This window comes from Peromyscus leucopus, chromosome 7, assembly GCF_004664715.2.
Source record: "Peromyscus leucopus breed LL Stock chromosome 7, UCI_PerLeu_2.1, whole genome shotgun sequence".
Classification (NCBI taxonomy): Eukaryota; Metazoa; Chordata; class Mammalia; order Rodentia; family Cricetidae; genus Peromyscus; species Peromyscus leucopus.
Genome location: NC_051069.1, coordinates 9,325,001 through 9,349,677, shown reverse-complemented (window position 1 = coordinate 9,349,677; position 24,677 = coordinate 9,325,001). Strand labels below are relative to the sequence as shown.

Genomic DNA, 24,677 nt, shown 5'->3' with positions numbered 1-24,677 from the left:
TGAGCTTTTAATACTGTAACCTAAAATAAATAAGTACTGTAATGTAGAAGACATTTTTTTTTCCTCACTAACATACATTTGTTTGGACAACTGGCCAAGTTGCCTGTATTTGTGACATAAATGAATGTATTATAAAGACAGATAACTGAGAGAAAAACATTTGCAGATCACGATGGGGAGGCTGGATCTGGGAGGACTGGGAAGTGAAGGTGATCAGGGGACATTATGTGAAATTCCAAAATAATCAAGAAAAATATTATGTTGGGGGAAAAAGGTTCTATTTTTAGGATTTAAAAAGGAATAAAAATCTAAAACTTAAAACAACAACAACAAAAACCACTTTCAGAAACAGCCTTGCTGGAATTGCAGCTGCCCTGCATTTGATGTGAAACAATACTCTCTCAATAGCTGGGATTAAATAGATGAAATTTTAAGGGACCAAAATCCATGCTTTAATTATAAAATGATAGTAAGAACAATAATAACTAACATTAGTGAACATTCAGTAGGAACTGGCCCTTGTTGCATGCATCCTCTATATGAGTTTCCCATTTAGTATAATAACCTATGACGAAGGCACCATTCGTAATTCCATTTAATACATAAGGAGAGGCTGACTGATTTGAGTGACTTGTCTATGATCATACAGCACTGAGTGGCAGAGCAGGGTTTCTCTTGGATTGCTTTGACTCCAAACCCTACACTCATTCCCTCTTTGTGGGGCTTCGTGTCCAAGCCTGTAGGTTGCTGGAGAAGGGTGAAGTGTAGAAAGAGGGCAGAGGAGGAGCCAGAGAAACAACTTGCTTCCAAGTCAGTAAGTCACTTGTGCTGCATTTGAATCAGACAAAAGTCTCTGTAGCAAGACTGTTAATTCTATGTAAGAACATTCTATTTCAGCTTTGAAGAACACCAGTTCATTAGATCACGAAATAACTTTGTTGTCTGTACTTCCCAAAAGGCAACAAAACAACACCAATTCATTGTGTCTCCTATACCTACCCATGTCCATGCTGTGGCATCCTATACTTGACAGTAATATTCTGATGCTCTATTGTCTTAGTCAGGGTTATCATTGCTGTGACATCTTGAGGAGGAAAGGGCTTATTCTGCTTACATTTCCACATCACTGTCCATCATTGAAGGATGTCAATTAGGACAGGAACTCAAACAGGACAGGAACCTGGAGGCAGAAGCTGATGCAGAGGCCATTGAGGGATGCTGCTTACTGGCTTGTTCTTTACGGTTTTCTCAATCTGATTGCTTATAGAACCCAGGACTGCCAGCACAGGGGTGGCACCACCCACAATGGGCTGGGCCGTCCCTCATCAATCACTAATTAAGTTTGCCTAACAGGCTTGCCTACAGCCCAATCTTATGGAGGCATTTTTTTCAGTTGAGTTCCTTGCCCTCAGATGACTGTAGTTTGTGTCAAGTTGACATAAAATTATGCAGCACACCTATTCTTTTGACTACCAAATGGATTTTTATTTTTTAACTAAAGAGTTTGAAAGCACCGAAGATTAATGGTTCTGCTGAGGTCTAGAACTGCAAAGTTACAAAATGGTTTTGCTTAAAGGTACAATATGTTATCCTGAATTGTTTCTATTCAGCATATGATTTGGGGGATGCTACATGACACAGCAGTGTGGAAGAGATACCAAAAGAGCCACACTTGGGGTTTCCAGAAGGCTCATACAACTGTAGGTTATTCAATAAAGGTGAAAATGAAATTGTCTCAGCTCTCTAATATTGAGTAGTGTTGATTGATAATTTGGATGTTTAAATGATGAGGACTCTGGTCTACAAACAATATGGCTGTGAGCACAGCCAAGGCGGCCCTGCTGTGTCTTCCTGCCGGCACCCCTCTTTCCGCAGTCAGGCGTATTCCGTACTTAGTCATGTCCTGCCATGTCTGGGTGTACGACGATCACAAGTTGTGGAAGCAGAGGTGCTGGTTAGTCTCCTCATATTGGCTAAAAAATTATTTTGCTAGATTAAGAAAAGGTGTTCCAGCATAGCCTTTAAAAATGGTGTATTTAGATATATTATATACTTGGAAGCTTCAAATACTAACAGAATTAGTATGTTTCCTCCAAATCCTATTATTTGTTGCTTCTGAGAGTCCTATAAATGGGTGCCTGTGGCAGGATCCCTACAGTAATGAAAACGATCAATAGTATTGTAAAGACTACACCGCTGGAAGAATTATGTGCTATCTTTAAGTGAAAATTGAACAGTGCTTTAAAACAGCATTGCCAGTTTTGATTATTTAACCAAAGCTGTCAATATTTCATACAAAGCGCATGCCAGAAAGGGACTTACATGGTTATTTTATGGATCAAAACAGGAAATGCTCACTGTGCTGTGCTAGATTAAAAAACTCAGTCATAAACCACAAGACTTTATGCTGTTTCCAAACATTTATCATTTTTTGTTTGAATCTGTTTTTAAAAATGTAATATATTTTTAGTTGTGATTCATTTTATATTGGTAAAGAGCAGAAGCAGAAAAATTACACTGTAAAACTCCAACTAAGGCCCAAGAATACGTATTAACCTAAGTGAAAGTAATCACAGCTTCCCCCACTTCAAATTTGCAATGCACATCAATAAAAAGTCAGGATTGATTCATCACCATCTGCAGATTCAAAATGCTGATACTCTCAGATTGATTAAGTAGAGCCATTACTATCTGGAAAAGCCTCAATGGGTACTTCAGTTCTTGCTGACCTCAGATGCATGTCCTCCAGACAATCAGAGAACCCAGATACAACTTGGCTTACTGCTATACCACTGATACATACTATATGTCAAATAACATCCTTCAAATCAGGGGGTCTCTGAGAAGGGTTTTAGTCCTATGTCTGAATACTAGAACTAGACAGAGTTTGTATTGTATTAAATGTGCCCACATCTTTAACCACAATTAATGTATAAAATTCTAAAATATTTCAGAGCATAGATTGCCTGTTATTATCAATGAAGATGAAACTAAAACTCAATACAAACTTTACACATGCATTTTAAAGACATGAAGATTGTTTAGTGTAGTGTGTGCATTCAGTTGTATCATTTAAAAATCTATTTCTCTCATATTAAGTCTGTCAGCCAAAACATTCTATTAGGAAGCAGAATTCAAGCAATCCACCTAGGTACCTTCAAATTCTGGTGCAAGTTAATGATGGTGGCAGTCTCTCCAGGTCTCAACTAAAATCCCAGACTGTGTTTCTGCTATGAGCCAAATGTTGGCCAGGAACTCTCTCTAGCAAGACTCAACACTTGAGGGCAGCTTGATGGATTCATAGTGTCTTCAAAGTAGCTTTCTAATGTGTGATTAGCTTAGAGGCTTCATTTTGTTCTCAGGGGCCATGCTGTGTGGAGCATCCTGACCAAGCAGAGAGCAGAGGGAGAGGGAGATCCCCAAATCTGACACTTACTCGCTGCCTCGACCTTTATGGGTCCTTCATTGTCCAAGAAGAAGGGAAAGGAGATAATCTGTGATTGTCTCAGAGAACCAGTCAAGAGAAATTCAGAAGTAGAGGTTAGTAAATGTTACCAGCCAGCAGTTTGTCTTTGAATTGTCTTTATTATGTAAACAGATGGCGGCGTTTACATGGGAGAATACCTACTGGAGCTGAATCAGAATGAGAACCTTTCTAGAGGCTAATGGAGGAGTGCAGAGCCACGGACTGGGTCCAAGGGAAAACCAGAAGTAGTTTATTCCTGAGGCCATCTCACTTCCTGTTTCCCCTACTCTTTTCCGAGCCATTCCTGAAGAGCTGAAGTATTATCAGAGTCAAGGGTGTGTACAGTGCTCTGCAGTCTCACCACGAACTCTCTAAAGCTTCCAAACCCACTTCTTGGCCAAAACAGACTCTTATTAAATGTGATGATGAACTAATAGATATTAAGGCATTAAATACTGACAGTAGATTAATTCCCATGATTAATTTTAGCAGCATTTAGTAACTTAACTCAAAAGGTAGACATTTTGAAAATTCTAGTAATTTCTATAATAAGGCCTCCAGGTCTGGTAGTTCAGACATGCAATCATAGATTCTTGGGAACCATGAGTTCAAAGCCAGCCTGCTTAACTTAGTGAAACTTGTCTCAAAAAGTTAAAAGAGAGCTGAGGATAAAACCTCATAGTACTTACCTACCATGTGAGAAGCCCTGGGTTCAGTTCACAGTATGGGAAACAGACAAACAGAAACCAAACATACTTGAAGGCATAATGTAGATCTCTTCAGGGCAACTCAAGCATTCACACAGCCTTCACTGGACAGGGCTGGACCAGATTACCTAGAGTTGTACAATGTCAAGGGGATAGAAGACACTTGAACAGAGGCTCCCTACATACCTGTTGGTAAGTATAGATGTCGGATATTCCAGGAGGCACTGGCACATTAGCACTGTCAAAGAGCCGTTTACTTCCGGACTTGGCACTGTAAAGGTGAACCAGCTCAGGCTCTGAGCCCAGGATGGGTACATTCAACATATCAGCTACAGCCAAATCGTCTCTGTGGAGGAGCCCGCCCACGATGTAGGCGTCTTTTCCTTGGATGAGATTTTTTATTCTTTTGATTGCCTTGGGACTGTACATCAGGTGAGTGGCCAGGGACATGTGATGCTTCTGGAGGACAATCAAATCACCCTTCTTAAAAGGTATCTTTTTCTAGTCCTTACCCCAATTTGTAATGTGGTACATAATAAATACATTATTAATAGCAGGCTGGGTTATGACCTATCCTGTTGTTTAGCGGTTTAAATTGATAAAAGCTGTTGGGGTGAGGTTCCATAATCGCTCACATCTTTAGTGTGTTGGAAATAGGCTCACTGGGAATAGAACTAATTACTACACATCTGTATTTATTTGATCCACGTGGAATTATCCTTCTGTCAGAAGGAAAAGAGGCTGGCGGCCTTTGGATAATAGTGATTCATCTCCACAACACTTCTGGCATGGTTTAACACTAAAGCGCCTGGAAAATCAATAGAAAAAAAATGAAGGAAAAAGCCCCATAGTGTTCTCTTCTATATAGACTCTATATAGACTCCTAATCTGGCAATGCTTTCAGTGTTTCCAAAAGAGAAAGGCATTTGATTTGATCTCCCCCCCCAAGTTTTTCCCCCAAATCCTTTTGTGAGAACATATGCTTTACAGTGATTACCAGAATTCTAGCCAACACTTTGGAAAGCACTCCGGAATAGAAAATATTTGAAAATTACAGCAAGACTCAAATTTCTTTTCCAATACAAACTTTTTAAAAATCCTATTTTGACTAGGTAGACTTGGCTCAACAATGCCTATGGGGGTCTTGTTCAATTAAACAAGTAATTTTATTCATATCTAACAAGGTAGAAAACAGCCAGATGGTCAGCACACACCTTATACACTGAGTTCAGTTTTCAAGGAGTGGGACAGCACATACAAGACATAGTCTCTGTCTCTGTCTCTGTCTCTCCCTCCCTCCCCTCTCCACTCTCTCTTCTCTTTCCAGTGTTTTAATCTATATCAAAGTTAATTATTTTCTACAAGCTTCCATTTCCTCCTCTGTAAGATGAGTGTAACCCTACCAGCCTTAGGGATGTTGTGGATTGAATGAGACAGTGTACTGTGAAGTACTTGCAATAGCACATGGGCATGGAACGCACTTGGCGAATGTCAGAAGAGTGATCATGGAAGGAAGTGTGGGATGAAGTACATTTCGAGGCATGAGGAGGTTTTCAGAAGGTGGAGATGGGCATGGAAAAGCCATTGCCCAAGGATGGAATGGAATATTAGAGCCGTAGACTCAGTTTACTGTTGTACTGCTGCACTGTGTTTACATGCTGTTAAAGAGAAGATAGTGTGGAACCCAACTAAGTGCTGGGAGTTTGTAGTCAAGTACATCTGACTTAGACTTCATGAGCCCATTTCTTTATGTGTCAAACTAGAATAAAATAAAATTACCTGCATGCTGGAGTTGCTCCAAGGCTGAAATAAGATCATGAACATGCATAACATTGGGCCAATAGTCCATAAATTATTGTATTATTGACTATTATTTTTATGGGGAAAATTCTTTTTTAAAAATAAAACCATTAGAATCAGGCATGGTGGCACACACCTTTAATCCCAGCACTTGGGAGGGAGGCAGAAGCAGGCAGATCTCTGTGAGTTTGAGGCTGGTCTGGTCTACAAAGAGACTTCCAGGACAGCCAGGGCTGTTACACAGAGAAACCTTAATAATAAAAAAAGTATTATTAAGTAAATAAATAAATAAAGTAAAACAATTAAAATGTCATATAAATAATATAGTGCAAAGGTACTGGATGCTTGAGGAATTGAAGGGGTTTTAGAAGGTGGTACCTAGTACAATTTTAAGGAAAATGTATTTATCTAAACGCAAAGATGTGAAGAACTGTGAATGACTGTGTTTAAGAACGTCCAATGCACCCATTCTTAAATGGCTGCAGGATATAACTTGCAAGTGTGCAAGCAAGATATCTGAACTAGGAAAGGCCCTAGCTCTCAGTCTTAAATGGGCCTGCAGCTTGATGGGTGATTTAGAACAGGGCTGCTTAAACTTTTTCCTGCTTCTCACCCCTATCCCCAGGAGATTTTTGTTTTGTTTTGTTTTGTTTTTCGAGACAGGGTTTCTCGGTATAGTTTTGGTGCCTGTCCTGGATCTTGCGCTGTAGACCAGGCTGGCCTTGAACTCACAGAGATCTGCCTGGCTCTGTTTCCCAAGTGCTGGGATTAAAGGCATGCACCACCACCACCACCACCACCACCACCACCACCACCCCCACCACCACCACTGCCTGGCTCCCATGAGAAATTTTTATGCAACTCCAAGTGTTTATAAATAGTTATACAAATCAAACTTTTATTGATAATAAATCACAAATTTATTTTAAAACAATTCTTTGGTATATGCATAATTTTACCACTTGATAAAGATGAAAGCAAATTCATATGCTAATGAGATTGTGCTTGTTCATTTTTTATAAAAAAATTAAGTCTTTGCTAAATATTTGATACTGTAGGGTGTAGAACATCTTCAATATTTTCTCAGAGTTGATCAATATTTTTATTTTATAGTCATCAATGTTAAAAATGTTACTTTGCATAAATACATAATGCAAAACGCCAAAAGTGTGTTTAGGGACATTTCAGAAATTACTGGAAATTCTGTTCAAATACCAAGCCAAAATTAATTGAATAGTTTTTAAAACTATAACTCAGTCAGAAACTCAACAGCCTGTTAAATCCGTTTTGATTTATGTGTATGGGTGTGACCATGGGAGCTTATGTGCGCCGTGTTTATTTGTGCAGGGACCCAGGGAGGCAGAAGAGTGCATGAGAGCCCCTCCAACTGGGGTTACAGGTATTATGAGCCACCACCATGTGGGTGCTGGGAAACCTAACACTGGATCTAGCTCTCCAGAAGAAAAGCAAAAGGTGCTTCACCCTAACAGCATCGAGCGACACATCTCTGTTCCAGCCTGCTACAATACAGAAAACCAAAGCTAACAAAAACCAAAAAAAAAAAAAAAAAAAAAAAAAAAAAAAAAAAAAAAAAAAAAAAAAAAAAAAAAAAAAAAACAGCTGTTCATTTAATAGCACTCACAAGCAGCATCTTATGAGCGACAGCCTCTACAGAATGCATGCAAAGACACAAATGATACTTATGCGAAAAACCATACTCTAAAACAAAAAAAAAAAAAAAACAAAAAAAAAAAAAAAAAAAAAAAAAGCAAAACACAGCTGCTCACAGAATGCCAATGCAAATGACACAACTTTTGATACTTACTTGCTGGTGAGAATGGCAAGTAGAGAAACAATATCAAATGTCTGTCATTTGATTTCTGTAATTTAAACCATACTCTTATAAATCAAGCAGAGAAAGTATGTATGTTACAGTGTGTTTGTGTTAAGTTTTTGTTTGACTTAACACAAGCTAGAGTTATCTGGGAAGAGGAACCTCAGTTAAGAAAATGCCTCTATCAGATTGGCCCGTAGGTAAGCCGAAGAGGCATTTTATTGATTGAGGGCCCACATTGCTGCTCTTGCAGAGGACCTGGTTTAGGTTTCCAACAAGCACTCTGCCTTTCTGAAACTCAGCTCTTTATATTCAAGTGAGAGGTTGGACAGAACATCTCTAAGGTCCTTCCATCTCTGAAAGAATTCCTAAGTACAGCCAGAGCACTTCCATGTTTATTATGGAATGTGTCCAGAGCTTCTGCTGGGACGAGGAAAGTTCTGAGGTAGATGGTAGTAACGCTTGTACAATGTGAATGCACTTAACACTCCTGAACTGTCCCTTTAAAAATGTCTGAGATGGCAAAATTTTATCTTGTACGTAGTTTACCACAGTAAGAAAAGGGAAAACCCAGAGATCCTCTGAGAAGATTAGATAATTTACTATTGGACCCCTCCTCCAAGCCAGGAGTTTAAGTCTAAGCCTCTTCGGTCCATACAGTGTTACTTTGCTAGCATAACGTCAGTTCACACTTCAGAGGCACTCCCCAGAGTGCAGTTGTAGGCGAGCCTGCGTTCCATTGGCCACCATGCCCGCACTGCGGATGTGGTCAGCTCTGCGTGTTCATCACCTAGCCTCCTGCTTACTCACTTGCTCTCCTTCCCCCACAATCCCTTCAGTGTGGAAATGTGACACAAAGAAAGCACATCCAGACTGCTGGCTTGAGTTACAATAGGGTATCAGATGATGGATTAGGAAGCTCAGAGCTGGATCTGGAAAGACAGTTCAATGGGTAAAAGCACTTGCTGCTTTTCCAGACGACTCAAGTTTAGTTTCCAGCACCCACACCAGGTGGCTCACAGCAACTCTAGCTCTGGGGATCCAACAACCTCTTCTGGTCTTGGTGAGCACCTACACATGCACACATACAACATCAAAAATAAACTAAACTTTTAAAATAGAAGTTCAAAGTCTTTGTCACCCCACCTCTCATCTGATCCATACCACAGTCCTTGCTATGAGATGAATGATTTGTTCAAAGTCATACAGCTCTGACCATAAAGTAGAGGATTTGAACCATTAGCACAGTTGGTGTGCTACAGTTACCACACTTACTTCGCTCATCTTACAAAGTGAGAAGTGAAGGCCTGTGGGTTTATGGACTATGAGGAGGGGAAAGCAGATACAGCAATCAAGGTCAAGCTCTGAGGACATGTCCAGCCAGGGTACATTTCCATCTCCTCTAGATTTATGTATCTCTGTCAACAAGTATTCTCTCTAGCTCCATGTCTTTCTGGGCATGCCTTAGTCTTCAGGCATGATGGCACCCTAGTATTATCTTCAGTATGTGTTTAATAAAGATTCAAATGTGCATAAGTGATGGCAGACAACATGCTACTGTCCTTAGGTCTTGTGAGGCCATTAGAGAAACTCAGCATCACCAGTTCCAGATAGCAAAGAACCATGGATGACAAAGATCTAACATGTTCCTAATGCCCTTCCTAGTGGCTACATTCATTTTTACCACCATTTATTTCTTATTTTTGACCTGAGACAAAGACAGTTGTTTAGAATGTCTTCATAAACATTAAAATGCTCCAAAATAGACATGATGATTTTTATATAAGCACACTTACCATTATAAAGTCTAGCTTTACAGAGTAACTTGGAGAGATGCACAAACAGATTTTTGGCACACTTTAAGAACTCTCCTCAAAGCCATCCATTTGAATGAAAATCAGCACTGACACCATCTCCCAGACCCATTAAAAAGAGAGGAGGCAATAGCTAAACAGACACAGAACTGGTTTAAAAGTGAGGGTTTAATTTCTGTGTTTTAAAAAGGTGATTGCCTATGAGTGATTAATCACTCAGATCATTTGAATTTAAGCTCCAAGCAGCAATATTTAGTACTTCAAACCTTGTCTACCTGTTTCTGCTCACCAAGATGCAGACCTGCACTGGCTGGAGCTGAGGCTGTCAAGGGTACCAGCTGCCTGACTCTAGCCTGGAAGCTGGAAAGGGCACTGCAAGGGCAGCCTTCTCAGAGTGAGGACTATAGACTTGGAGAGGACTTTGGAATTACCCAATCCATCACCCCATTTCATAGATGAAGAACAGAGGACAAGAGAGCTCAGGAGGCTTGCCCAAGGCCACTGGGTCATCCACAAACAAAACAGTCATTCCCATGTGTAATAGTGACCTAGAGGAGACAGATTTTGGTTCACAATCTGGCCCTACCAGGGACACTGAACTAGAAAATGAGTTTTGGTTTCTGCGGCAATAAAAGGAGAGCAATGATTTCTGTGTTGCTACATTTTGTGAGGCTCAAACAAGAAAACGCATGCTAAGAGTCCGAGAAATGTTACTTTACCTACTCTCCTAATCACAAATCCCCTTCCTTGCCCATACCTCTCAGTGTCTACAGGCATTTCAGATGCACACACACTCTTTACTGGCAGCTAGCAGGTGTTAGCTTGAGTTTCTGGCTCTGAGAATATCAACAATTTAACTAAACACAAATGGGTTTTGGTGTTTTTCTTCTTTGCTTCCTAACATCTACATCAATCGCCACTGAGGGCATGGGATAGCCAGGAAGCACCAGAGATCCCTACTTTTGATGGAGGATATGAAAGACCCCAAGAGTATAAGTAAGTTGTGATAGTTTGTACCTGTCCTCCCTTTCCACAACCAGATGTGGCAATGAAGCAAAGCTAAGCAGAACGCTGTCAGGAACACTGAGGTGTCCTCTAATGAGGGAAGCGAGTGGATGCAGAAGATGCTGAGCATAGACAAAGCAGCATGCCTCCCCTGCAGCCCTGCTGGGGTTTAATCCCCCTCCCTGCTGCCACTTTGTCTGGTATGTAGAAAGCTGACTTCAGTGTTCCTCATCTGTAAATGGAGAGTACTATCTACTAGCAAATGCAGTCTTTCTTTTTTAAAACAAATTTCAAAATTGGTAGCCCATTAGATAATAAAATGTGTGTGTGGGGGGATTAAATTCTTTTTAAAACCTAGAGAAGTCCTCTTCAAATCATCTGTTATACTGCCTTTGACTAGAACTCTGCCTTCCTGGTTCCATTAATTTCTTAGTAATTCTTGTACAGATATGAAAGTCCATTCTATCCATTAAAAATCAGTATGTTAAAATGTGAACTTTGTTCATACAGAACCATGTGATATGAACATCAGGTTCACTTGCCCAAAGGAATGAAAGTAACAAGGAGTACCTGTGGGAAAGGCAGAAATTTGGGGCCCTGGTCCACTTTCTCTCCCTGAGTAGTTTTATGGCTGCATAGGCCTGGCCAGACTTTTACTGTCCTGGTGAACTCCACATAAATTAAGAAAAAGGAGTGATAAATGTTATAAATCTATCTATTTGATTATACTTCCCAGTAGTTGCAGTTAGGCTTCTGCCTCAGAGAAACTGGGCAGGGGCAGCTCAGCTAAGTTTGAAAGTTAAACTGTGGTATTTATTTCCTACAGTCCAACTAGTAGTCTAATCAGCAAAGCTGTTAAACTTGCAATAATATTTCACTGATGTGTACCAGAGCGTTGCAAGTTATAAAATTTCCAATTTAATTTTACTGCATCCCTGAAGCCATAGTAATTAGAAGACAAACTCACAGTGAAGATGTTTACAGCTTCAGGGGTGATAATTCTGAACCTGTTCTGCAGGTCACTCCTATCCTCATAGTTCCCCGAGACGACAGCTGCTTGTAGACTCAAGAGTTTTTTGTAGTACAGCTTTAACTCATCATTCATGGGATGAGAGCAGATGTAGATGACATTGACATTGGCATCTGAGAAATAATGGGCACAATGTTAATTACTGATATAAAGGTAAATGACATGATGAACTCTGGCATCCAATTGATGTTACAGTAGTTTAAAACAAAGAGCATATCCAAAAGCCACAGCAAAGTGAATTTAGATGGGCTCTGCATGTGTCTCAGCAATCTAAAGCAGCCCTTCTGCACTTCATCATCTCTCTAAAGAAGATACCGCCACCAACAAAATACAGATGACTGCGAGGGAACGTGGAAGTAAACTTCCAGATGATGCACAGGGATTAACTAAACCATTCCCTTTATCACTGGTGGGAAGGTGTTCCATTCAGGTCAGCAAATTATAAAGCAGAGCTATTAACTTCAGGAAGCTGATGAAATTTCAATGGCATTCTCTGCTTGGATTTGACAGGACCAGTCCAGGAAAGGTCTTGACAGAATAAATGGGCTGATTATGACCAGCAGTGATTCCTTCAGGAACCACCCTATCCCAGCTTCAGCCCCAGAGAGGACTATTTTGCTTCAGTAGCACATCGAGTGATGCCTGGTCCAGGGAAAACACTGCCTCAACTGCTTTTTTCCTCAAGATGTTCGTAATACACACATAGAAAAAGTCCCAATGGAAGAGTGAGATGAGATCATTCACTCGGTGCTGCAGAACATTTTAAGGGCACATGGATGTAAATTAGCAGCTGATAGAGCTATTAATTCATTCATAAATTAACTGACTAATTTAGATACAAACAGGAACAAAGCACTTGGCTCAGCACTCCAGGAAATCTAGGGATCAAAGTGACTGAGAAATGTCTTTGGGCAGCAACCATTCCAAACACACAGGTCAGACCAGGTACTCAGGGAAGCTCAGAGGAGGGAGCCAAGGTGACACTTCCAGCCCTTCCTCCTCTGAGCTTTCTAGGGCCTGGGCACATTATTTATCTAAGCATTTGTTTCTTCATTTGTAAATGTGGGGTTGAATCACCTAGATATAGAGTTCTGGAACATTAAACGAAAGAAAAAATATTCTTGGTACAGTATCTGGCACACAGGAAGTGTTGACCAAATGCCACAGCCAACAGTAACTCACTGCCATGCCCTTTGTACCTAGCTCCCTTTGATCAATTCCTTGATCTAATATGATGAAGTAGTGTCATCTCCAGTCTCTGATAATTTTTCAATCTATCAATCCAAGCTCCTTTTTCATATTTTTTCCTGAGATGGGGTCTTATGTAGCCTAGGCTGACCTGTAACTCACTATGTAACAGAGTCTGGCCTCAAACTCCTGATCCTCCCACCTCCACCTCCTAAGTGCTGATGTTGCAGGTTTTCAGGGCCAGGCCAGGTTTATTCAGTGCTGGGGATCAAGCCCAAGGCTTTATACATGCTAGATAAGCACTCTCCCAACTGAGCTACACCCTCAGCACTCTCCAAGCTCCTTAAATTCTATATATCCTCCAGGTCTCAGTACAGTGTAGACTGCATAGGGATTACTCAATGAGCGCTCATGGTTGGCTGGGGTTCGGAGGAATGAAGAGATTTAGATGGTTGAATGTTTTGCTCACTTAGTGAGTGAGATACGTGGCAGGTAGGAGAAGTCTCTCTCTATAGAGACAGAGTGGCTTTTAAATTGGTCCAGGAAAAGGCTGGTAGGAGGTGCTACATATATGTAAATAGTTAAGATCTCCAATTTTATTTTGAAACTAGATTGCCATATAAACATCAAAATAAATTAGCTGAAAGTAATTGAATAACTTGTATCCAATTGCTGACTGATCACATTAGTTATTGCTAGCCTTGTACTTTGGGGAAGAAATGGGTGTCCAATGGAACCAGTGAGTATAAAAGCCAAATGAGTGTTGTCATTGTTATTGTGTGTGTTTTTAAGAAAAGCATAAAAGAATAGGATATAAACATCAAAAATAGCTATAGTAACACAACATGAATTTTACTTGGGAAGAAGTATCTAGGCTTCAAATAATAAGAAATCAAGTTGATAATGTCGCTTTTCTTGTTCATTTCTGTCAGAGCAATACATATCACTAACTTTAATATCCAGTGGAGTTGGGGTTCACTGTGAATCTACAAACACAATTAACTGACAGATAGTTATAAAAAGGAGCTGTTAAGAAGATGAAGCTTTCTCTGATTGGTAGTCAAAATCAGCTCCTCTCTTACTTATCCAGAAAGGGAAAAGTGCCACCCTGACATCACAGCTGATATCCAGTATCAAGTCTTAGCAGTGGGAATCAGATTATCTTTACTTCCCTCCTGAATAAGCAGGAAAGCCAATACCCTTTACTAGTAATTAACAGAATAAAGGGCTTTTATTCTTCCTCCCAAATCATTTCTCATTTCTCCTTTTCTTTTTCTATTTTATTTCACAGGAAAGCACTTTTACTTTCACTAGCCACCTCTAAACTAAGCCTCTTGAAGAGGCTATGTGGTCACACTGCTGCTTCAGAATGATAATGTGCTAGAAAAAGGCAGTCTCTCAGAAATGGCCATAGTTGCAAAATTTTTCTTTGTAGGTACAGACTGAATAATTGGATTATTGAAAATAGTAGCCTAATACTTTTTTCTTCCATAATGAGAAACTTCTATAAAAACACTCCTTTGTGATGGCTTGTACTATATATAGAAGGGTGTATAAAAAGCTGAGGAAAAAAATTAATTCAAATAAATCAGAGTAAAGTCTGCCCTCTGCTGCACCTCAGTGGTCCCAGCCAGCCAGGCTTTTAGTTGAATAGCTCAGCGATAACAAATCAATCTCACATCACTAAAGGGCTTGTTGTGTAACGCTGAAACACAGCATTGGTGCCTAGATAACAGATTAAAGCAATTATGCTATTATTATTTTAGGACACTGTAAATTTCTAGTACCGATGTATTTTTGTTACCAAATGGCATTTATAAAATAATAATGATGTTGAAATATCTATGAATCACGTAAAGTATGTCATTCCAGGGAGCCAGCTAAGTTGACTATTGATAATATAAAATTCTTCCTCGTATTGCTTAAATAAGGGCCAAAGCAATTATATTTTAACAAGACAAAGAAGTTCTTATTAACTTCTAAAGATCGAATTTTTTATTTAACCCTTAGTTTGGGGCCAGTTCCTTACAAACTGACTTGATTCATTGTATATGCTTTGTAATCTATATTTGTTTTTCCAGCCATGGTTGCAGCTTGGCCTTGGCAGTCATGTATTTTTCTCTCCTGGATCCAGTCTGTGGCTGAGGGCTGACTAAAACAGTACGAACTTGACATTTGCAAAGACATCTCCATCTGCCTAAGCCTGGATTTCTAGGAATTCCCTCCACAAGGCACTCCCCATTTTCTCCATCCTGCCTTTGCTTCCCTTTTATTCTTATAAAGAAAATACAGCGTTCTACTCTTTGCACCCCTTGCCCGGAAGACAGGATAGACAATACTGACAAATAAAGAGTTTTGACCCGATTCACTGAAAGGAATAGTAAGTCAAGATGATTTGAGTTCATCAGAGAGAAACTGTTATTCAATAAAGAATTTAGAAAACTATTCAAGTAATTGTTCAAACATTTGAAAATTCAAACTGACTTCACTGTAAATCTATTACTTTAAACAAAATAATTATTTACCTTGCAAGTAGGTTAGAAAGATAAGTTCTTTCCTTGTAGAGGAAAGAAAAAATATTTTACCGATATCTACCCAAAAGTTGCAGACAGTCATTGATGTAAAAAGATTTACTGTACCTAGGATGTCACACATCCTCCCCAGCTGCATGTTCTGCTGTATGTCCAAATCAGAAATGCGTTCTCGCACAGACTGGTCATATCCTAAAAGGCAAAGTGTCAAAACAGAAACAGCACATCAAATATAGCACACATGGGAATTTCAAAATGTCACAGTCTGCATTTTTAGGGTCAAAAATTTTCTCCTCTGCAGCATCTTGCAGAAACAATAAAGTCCTAAGAACACAGTCTGTGTTTCTCAAGGACTAAGCATAGAAAATGTGCTACACAGCATGTTCTACAATAGAGGTTCCTATTCTTTCAATACCAACAAAGCTCCTGGGAGTCAAGATTACAAATGCATGGAGAAAACATCTATCATTTAATGTGAATATTCAGAAGGACATCTGGAAATGTTAGGCTCAGGTTTAAGGGATTGTTTTGGCTTTAAAATCATACAGCACTTTGAAGTTGGATCCCAGAGTCATTCTACACAAGGTTCGGTCAACCCCCTTACTGTCAGAAACATGTACTTAAGAACTCACATATCAAAGAAGCACCCTTTGCTCCCAGTCAGAACTTCTAACCTTCAAAGGGCGAGAAAGGTGAAGGCATTTACTCTGTCCGTACTAAGAAAGTCCCGTGGTCCCTTTTGTTTTTACTGGAGACGGGGCAGAGGGAAAACACAAACGTGTTACCACTGCCCAGAAATGCCCGCGAAAGAAGTAGTAGCTTCTTCTCTAATGTCAGGCCTTAAAACAGTGGATCCAAACATGAACTTGAAAGGCATGCATCCTCACAGGCAGGAACATTTTGAGAGACGCTTCCATGCCTCCTTGTGGTTACTGAGCCCAAACACATGTCTGTGTGTAACTGCTATAGAAAAAGGGGCTTTATAGATGAATGCAAGATATGACATCCATTTCTTTTTCAGCATAAGGAAAACTATCGCAATTCAGGCAACAGGGCTCCAGACTAAATGAACACTGATAACTGCCTCTTTGCTGATCTGAAAAGCAAAGGATTTACAGTTCATCTGAAAGTCACTCTTTGGTTTTTCTGCACCATGAACCTAAGAATCAGAAAGACAGAAGAACCAATGGATGATTGGAGTCATTTTAAAAAATGACTATTAATTTCTCTAATAATTTAGAGAGCCACTCCACATATGAAAGTGAGCAGAGGTAGATTCAATTTCAGTGTTATTTATATGCATGGTTATGATATTGTAACGCTTATAATTTTGTGTATCTACAATCAATCTGTCTACATACATCTATCTTTATTCAGGTAAATGTCTTAAAAGACATATTAGCAAATAATATATATTGAGGTTATAAGAAGATAAGGGAAATGCTTAAAGAATAAAGAATGATTTCAAAACATGCCTGAGACTATTCCATGACTACATCTTCTTTCAAAGGTAAAGATAAAAGGTAGGATATTTCTAGTTAAGATGATCCAATTAAAATGTAAAAGATGTTTGATCACTTTGTAGCCACATGTGCAGTGTGTGAGTAAGTGTGTTTCATTCACGTGCTTGAGGTCAGTCTTCCAACAAATTACCTGGCACCTCTTTTACCACTGACCAGGGATGCATATTAAACATGTATACAGAGCGATGAGAAATGGTTACTTATCCCTGTACATATGCCCATTTCCTGTCAGCAATCCCAGAACACTGTTATAGAGAATCACATGAAGTAACAGATAGGAAGACATTTTGGAAATTTCAAAGTAGTATAAAATATGAGGTATTTTAATGTTATGAGGTATCTGTACTTCCAAAGCACAGGATACATTCTGTGATAAGCAACATGGACATTGTGTGACATGCAATGTATACATCAGCAATAAAGCAAAACTTGGGAGTCATTTTTTTAGATTTATTATGTGAGAGTGTGTATGCATATACGTGCATGTGTGTGTCTATGTATGTTACGTATATGCAGGTACCCCAGAGGCCAGGAAAGAGCATCAGATCCCTTGGAGCCAGAGTTACAGGCAGTTATGAGCTGCCTGATATGAGTGCTGAGAACTGAACTTGAGTCCTCTGGAAGAGCAGCAAGTGCTCTTAACTACTGAGCCATCTCCCCAGCCCCAGGGAATCAGGTTTAGGTTTTTGTTTTGGTTTAAAGCTAAGTTTATTTTTATGTGTTGTACATCCACAAAGTATGTGTTGATAACAGGTGAAAACTGCTAGCAATGCTGGTAGCATAGGTTAAATACAATGGTGACGTAACCAGGCAAGTATCAGCAAGGATTCTGGGGCTTTGGGATGTGAAGCAGCATGTCCTGTGTCAATGAGACATCATACTTCAATATAACTGCAAAAGTATAGTTATCAAAGGTCAGATAGGAACACTGGGGTCTGATAAGCCATCAGACTCAACTTTGTCCTGTTACAGAGAAGAAACCAGGGATTAGTGCTCTGTCCAGGATCACCTAAATCTGCAAAATATTATGTATTTCAGCTACTTCATATTTTGCTCTTATGACCAATATAAATACATAACATACAAGAAAAGGTCCTCAAATGGTAGCAGAGAAGTATAGGAGGGAAAACAGTTTTTATAACTTTTCCACATTAATTTCCTATTTTTGTGGCAGGCATCTTAATGCCAGAATCTATGGATATGATAGGCTATGTGCAGAGGGAAATACAGTTGTTAACCTTGACCTTAAAATAAAGAGACCATTCTGCATTTTCTGGCTACACCTGAAAAGACAGGTATCCTTAAGAGTAGGACAGGGAAGCAGAAGAGTTGGCAGTTAGGGATTTGATGATACAAGGAAGGCACAGAGAGTTGCAATGCTGTCAGCCTTAAAGATGGAGAGAGGGGATCAAGAACTTTTGTGAATTCTTCTGTGGATAATGTCTACAAGTTTGAGAGGAACCCTATTTTCCCATCAGGCCTCCAGCCAAAACTACAGTTCTACTGGAACTTTCAGTCAGTCCCCTTTAGACTTCTGAGCCACTCACCTGTAATATCCTACATTTATACTTTAAAAAAATAAAAGCATTACATACATGCATGTGTGCGTGTGCGTGCGTGCGTGCGTGCGTGCGTGCGTGCGTGCGTGCGTGTGTGTGTGTGTGTGTGTGTGTGTGTGTGTGTGTGTGTGTGTAAGGGCAGAAGAGGGTGTCTGGCCCCAGAAGCTGGAGTTGCAGGTGCCTGTGAGTTGCTCACCATGTGTGCAGGGAACCGAACTGCTCTGCAGGAGCAGGAAACACTCCTCACTGCTGAGCGGGCTCTCCAGGTTCTATTTGCACTGTTTTAGGACATCAATACTATACATTGCCCATCTTCCCTTGCTTCCACTAAGATCCACCCTTATCGGACATCCTGTCTTCCTTTTCGCCTTTGACTGAAAGATGAGAGGGCCAAGATCCCTAGCACATGCTACGAAATCATTAAGTGTTCCCATCATTAATTTGCATTTCCTAACCTCAGCTGAGCCAAACTGAAATTCTCAAAAGGAACTTCATTTAAATATGAGAACATTATTATTACTGTAACCACAAATCTATCTGAATACAGCTTCTTTCACGATAGGCCCTTGTGTCTCATACCCCTTCCTTTTCTTTCTTCCTTTCTCTCCTCTCTCCTTCCCTCTTTCCTTTCTTTTCTTTGTATATGGTGATTGTATGTGTGTGCCTGTGGGCGGCATAGGCCACAGGGTGATGTTGACTGTCGTCCTCTGCTGTTCTCTACCCCATTTTATAAGGCAGGGTCTCATTGAACCTGTGTTGGCTAGACTGGGTGGTCAGTGAACTCCTAGGCACCTGGCTCCATCCTCTCTCCCCTAGTGCTTGAGGTACAGGTATGTGCTAGTCTGTCTGGCTTTTCTGTGGGCGCCGGGATTGCAGACTCAGGTGTTTAAGCAGCAAACCTTTCCCGCTGAGCTAGCTCCCCACCCTACCGCTCTGCTGTGTTCCACGTTGGTTCTTGGCCTCTTTTCACCATCATTCTCTTGTATGCTTAATCTTCGCCTTTTACAAATGGTACCAGTGTGGCTCCTTTGCTGTTTACTCATATTACATCGCTCTTCATTCCTCCATCACTCCAGCCCTATAACAAGGCCATAGACCAGAGAACAGACACTTGAGGAATCCAGCCCACTGAGGGAACAGAATGTGCCTGAAGGTCTACTAAAAGACCAAGTCATGTAATTCTCAGCCCCTTTCCTCCTGCGTTCTCTTCACCCCCAGCCTTTCAACTCCACAATTGCGTTCTCTAATCTAGAGAATTTCTGCTAAGTTCAAGAATGACAAGAGGGATTTGTAAGATTTTCTGGGTCTTTATCATCATAGAAAAACCCAGAAGTGGCAGAAAGGAGCCCCATGTCTCCCTCTTCACTCTGGAGGAGCCTGGTTTCTTTCCTTACAGCTATTTTTATCACCTGCAAACCATTCCCAGTGGTTTGGGTTTTGTTGTTGTTGTTGAACAGGGTCTTACTATATATTCCTGGTTAGCCTGTGTGAACTGGGGTAGCCTCGAACTCACAGAGATTTGCCTGCATCTGCCTCCCGAGAGCTGGGATAAGTGTGCACCACCATGGCCAGCTGTTCCCAGTTTTATAGAATGTTCCATCTGTCCCGAGTAAGTAGTTGAGCACATGGCTGTCCTACGCCACATCTAAGAAGGACACTGGTAAGCCGCCTCTCTAAAGTCGCCCGCCCCACAGTTCCGGTCTGTTAGTGAATCTGTGATGTCATTGTTGGTTACTGGCAATGATCTCTCTGTACCCACTGCTGCTTTCTCCACCTGCCCCAATGCTTCCACAAACACTAGCGGCTGAAGCCAACTGCTTCTTTGCAACCTGAAGGCTACTTCTTCTAGCACTGGCTTTTCTCTCAGTACAACCCCAGAAACTAAGAATGTAGCCAAAGGCCGTGTGAGACAAACTGGCGTGCCTCTGTGGAAGGCATCCATTGTGGCAGCCAGTCACACGATGCTGATTACCCTGTGGTTGACTTTAAGCTCTTCCTTTTTTAAAGCATTCTCCCTTACAGTGGTACTCAAGGCAGAGGAGTGGAAGATGGACTCCTGGTGACCAACTACTTGTTTAGCCATCCATATATAAGTTATATAAGTTAGATGGTCCTATGTAGTAGTTCCAGCCTTTTTCCCATTTTGAACCGTAACTGATGATGCTGAACGCATCACATCCTACCAGTGGCTCACAATGTTATAACAACTGTACTAGTAACTCCATTCCTCTCTTCTCTCAAGAAAGCATGTTGGGTAGAAGCTGAGCAAGACAGACATTATTACAGAGGCAGCCTGGAACTGCTCCCATTGGTTAAAAAAGCTTTGACATTCCAATAGTTAAAAATAAAAAGCTCTACATGACAGACCTCACAGATGACTGTGAATTGTCTTGTAATAATCCAGAGACCTGTGATACAGACAGTCAGGTTGTAGCCATGTTTTAGTGACTTGGACCAGTATGAAAGCACAAGATTTGAGAGAGCAGGGAGCAGGAACCAAAAGGTTGGGAGAGACCCTAGCTGAGCCATTTATATAATACGTGCAGTGCCAGTTTAGTTAAAATGGATAGTTGTCTTTTGGAGATAGTAGAAAAAGATTAGAGGATATTATTATGAAGGTATAATAAGCATAGTAGGTATATTTGCTAAGTTTTTAAAACGTGCTCAAACAGATTCACTGTCAAGAGATGGCATTTTCTGTTGTTCCAGCTAAAGCATTAGAATCTCAGATTATGTCAGGGGCTCTGAGGGCACTGAGACCATTTCGGGGGCTCTACAAGGTCAAAACTATTTTCAAAATGATTTTGAGAAGTTATTTGCCTTTTTCAAGGCAACCAATTCCCTGTAAGTCCTGAAACATAGAGAATTTATTGGTGCCCAGATTCCATATTAAAGCCAACATGTAACACCAGCACAGCTAAGGTTAGTCCAAAGTCAGAGAAAAATGTATACAATTATTTGAAAAGACTATAAAACATTCTTTCCTTTTCCAAACATTTAATCTCTATAGGGTCAGATTTTCTATGTTTCAACCTAAACAACACAGGTAACAGGCTGAATACAGAAACATGAGAATCGAGCCATGTTCTGTTAAGAGATCTGCAAACTGACCAAACTAGCCATGCTTTTTAAAAAATGGTTATTGTTTTTATACAGTCAACACTGATGATGTTTTTATTAGTTCGTTTCTTACTTTCTTGGTTTCTTTCCTTGCTCCCTTCATTCCTTCCTCCATTCTCTCTGTCTCTGTCTCTCCCTCTCCAGAGGGAAACAAAATCCTGCTATGAAGCCCAAGCTGACTTCAAATTCTCAATCCTCCTGTCTCTGCATCCTTAGTGCTGGTGTAACAATCAATACAGCAAATGATGACAGAATTAACTTAAAGTTCCTTAGGATCTTCAAGTATCATTTTGAGAACCATTGAACATACTTCAATATTTTAAAGGCAATTGTAAAGGTCGTTTCAAAGATTAGATTTTAATTTAGTATATTACATTTATTTTAAAGCCTATCGGAATATTAATCCAGTTAATGAAAAGTCTATGAGCTTGTGCCACACAGAACCCACTTCAGTGCCCTTTCTATGTATTATGGTTCAGTGTTGGGCAGCTCAAAACCGACTGCTTATCTTCATATTATGGAATCACTGGCCAGTTCTGATCAAACCTATGAATGAGTATTGACTTAGATTACTTGTCTTAATACAACATGGATAATACAAATATGTTTTAATTTTAGTTTGTGCTATGAAGAAAATAAATGTTTATATGTTCTTTGCCTTATCTTAAAAGACCTGGATATCTCTAGGAAAAGCCATCGGGGAGATCTTGACTGTACAGCTTTCTGACGTAAGGATCTAGTGTGGCATCTCCATAGCTTATTTATAGGCTCCATACTACCTACCAAAATATATGTTGAAGCCAGTGAAGACTGGCAGGGAAGTTCCAACTTCTTGCCCCAAAGTATAAGGATCAAAATCTACTGATAACAGAAAAATGAGAGTGGAGAGGTGCGCTGTGCTAGAGGCTCAGGACAGACTGACCTTCCTCTGTGCCCTTGGTGGTGGCTGTGGTCCACCTGCCTTGCTCACCAGGGAACTCTGCCTTCAGCTCCTGGGTTGGGAAGGAAGGTAACTACAGCTAGGAAGCAAACTTTCCATCAGCCTTTGGGGTAGCCTGTGGTCATGTGCACACCAAAGTCCTCTTATCTTTTTCCCCAGGCTTTTGCAGTAGTACGGGCCAGCTGAAGAATGTTGTCTGTGAACTTTACAAGAACTGTATTCACAATGTTTCTGGAATGGAATATTTTAGAGACCCCTAATTGTGTTAAAGCTGAGAATGGTTTGCTGAACTAATGCCCAGAGGAAAAAATAAAACTGTATACGTAATTTGTAGCCATTAAATCAATTGGGCAGTTGGCAATAAATAAAAGATTACATGGAGGCAAGCCCAGCACTTCAGTGTGCCTTCCATTTGCCTTTGAGGAGAGGGAGAGAGGAGACTCACTCATGGGAGCTGATTGGCCTCCAGTGGCCCCAGAGTTCAGCTGGAACCGCAGAGCTTACTACGTGGCACATCCCACTCCATTGCAACACATGTGTTAAATGCCACTGGATTTAGGAATAGCCCCAGTTGATGTACTGTAACAAAGAGGTGCAGGAATACGTTCAAAGTGGAGGGGATAACCGAATTAAAGGAACCGCCAGCAGTGTAAGGTGGCAGGTTTAGTTAGACCTCTTTTTTTTCTAGAGAAATTAGAATTCTTTGTTGTGCTTCTTTCTTCTTTGACTGATAGATTATGCTTAAAATAGACCCGAGTTTTCTATTCCTGTTATGAAGCATAGAAGATTATTTTGTTATAATTATATTTCATTAATAAAAATGATGAAAATATGCAATATCCAATTAAGAGATCAGCCTACATTTTTATCTTATGAAATTACAAGGCCAATCAGTTTCTATGGACAATTAGTCAATTGCGCTCCACCTTCCTTGTAGGTTAAAAATAGCTACAAATATTTGTCATTTCTAGGAATACTACCTGAAATACTAACCGTCAATCAAATGTGTAACTCTCCTTTTCAAGGAGGCTACTTTGCAATATATAATGTCATAATATTACTATTTTCAAACTCTAGATTTAAAAATACATTCTAGTATTTGCAGTAAAAATGTCACTGAGAGGCCATCTTTTCTGTATTTGGAGAATACTGTTACTGCTTTGGGTGCAAAACCAGAGCAGATAGTCAAGTGTCTCCAACAGTAGTGTGTTACACACCTTCCAGTACTCCACCTTGAGGTCAGATGAGTGAGGACAGCTCCACCTGGCCGTGAGTGCCCCGTGGAGGAAGACGCCAGACAGTCTAGAGGGGCTGGAAGTGTTTGCCCGAGCCTGATGTCCCTCCCAAATGATTTTGACTGTGAATTGAACTGACCTGGATTCTGGAAGCAAAATTATTATTATACTGACTAGGTTGGGTGGATTTTTGTTTGTTTGTTTGATTTTTTTTTCAATGTACTTAGGAAAAAAATAGTTTCACTTCCATTTTTATGAACTGGCCCATGAGACAAAGAAGCCATTTTGTATCTGTCAAAGGAAAGCGGCAACCAAAAAAAAAGGGGGGGGGTACCTCATATTATTAAAAAGAAAAAATGTATATAATTCCGCACCTGTAGAGTAGGTGAGGCAACTGTTTAAGGTTATTACCTGACTTTAGGATCCCAAAATCATTTCGAAAGACCTGAAGCAGACGCTGCAGAAAGAGGCTCTCCAGAAGGTGGGAGCACAGCTGGCCTTTGTGCGTGCTTTGCTGGGAATGTACCTGAGCTTGCTCTTGTCTCTTAAAAATACATGATTAGAAATTTCCCTTGAAAATTCATATTTCTGTTGTTTGCAAACAAAAAAATGCAATAGTGGAGATCTCATGCTGATTATGTGTTTATTTACACTACATATGGACAATATGAAAGAAAACAGCTTTAATCATAAATTTAAAATCATGCTTTGTAATTCAAACATTTATGATCAGGTCACTCTTCCCCTTGGTTTATAGTCACCAAGCCTTTGAAGTGGTGGGAGATTTACATTTGGAATTCCTGGTGCTGCCCTATTTACACTGTTATACAGGGTACTTTTTACTTCTTTGGAGATTCTTTTGTGTCAGACGTCTCTGCAGAGTGGATGGCTTAGGAGGTTTTTGTTTTTTGTTTTTTGGGGGGTG

The 24,677-nt window shown here is 40.2% G+C and overlaps 1 protein-coding gene across 3 annotated transcripts in view; it reads right to left on the bottom strand.

The window, feature by feature from the left end:
* Iqch (IQ motif containing H) overlaps positions 1-24,677 on the bottom strand; it is a 182,313-nt gene that overhangs the window by 71,032 nt on the left and 86,604 nt on the right. For all 3 annotated transcript variants that reach the window (XM_028867008.2, XM_037207417.1, XM_037207418.1), the window contains 3 exons: positions 15,484-15,567; positions 11,594-11,769; positions 4,360-4,632 (listed from right to left, as the gene is read on the bottom strand). In XM_028867008.2, the coding sequence (XP_028722841.1) occupies positions 4,360-4,632; positions 11,594-11,769; positions 15,484-15,567 (533 nt within the window). The remainder of the gene's footprint in view (positions 1-4,359; positions 4,633-11,593; positions 11,770-15,483; positions 15,568-24,677) is intronic.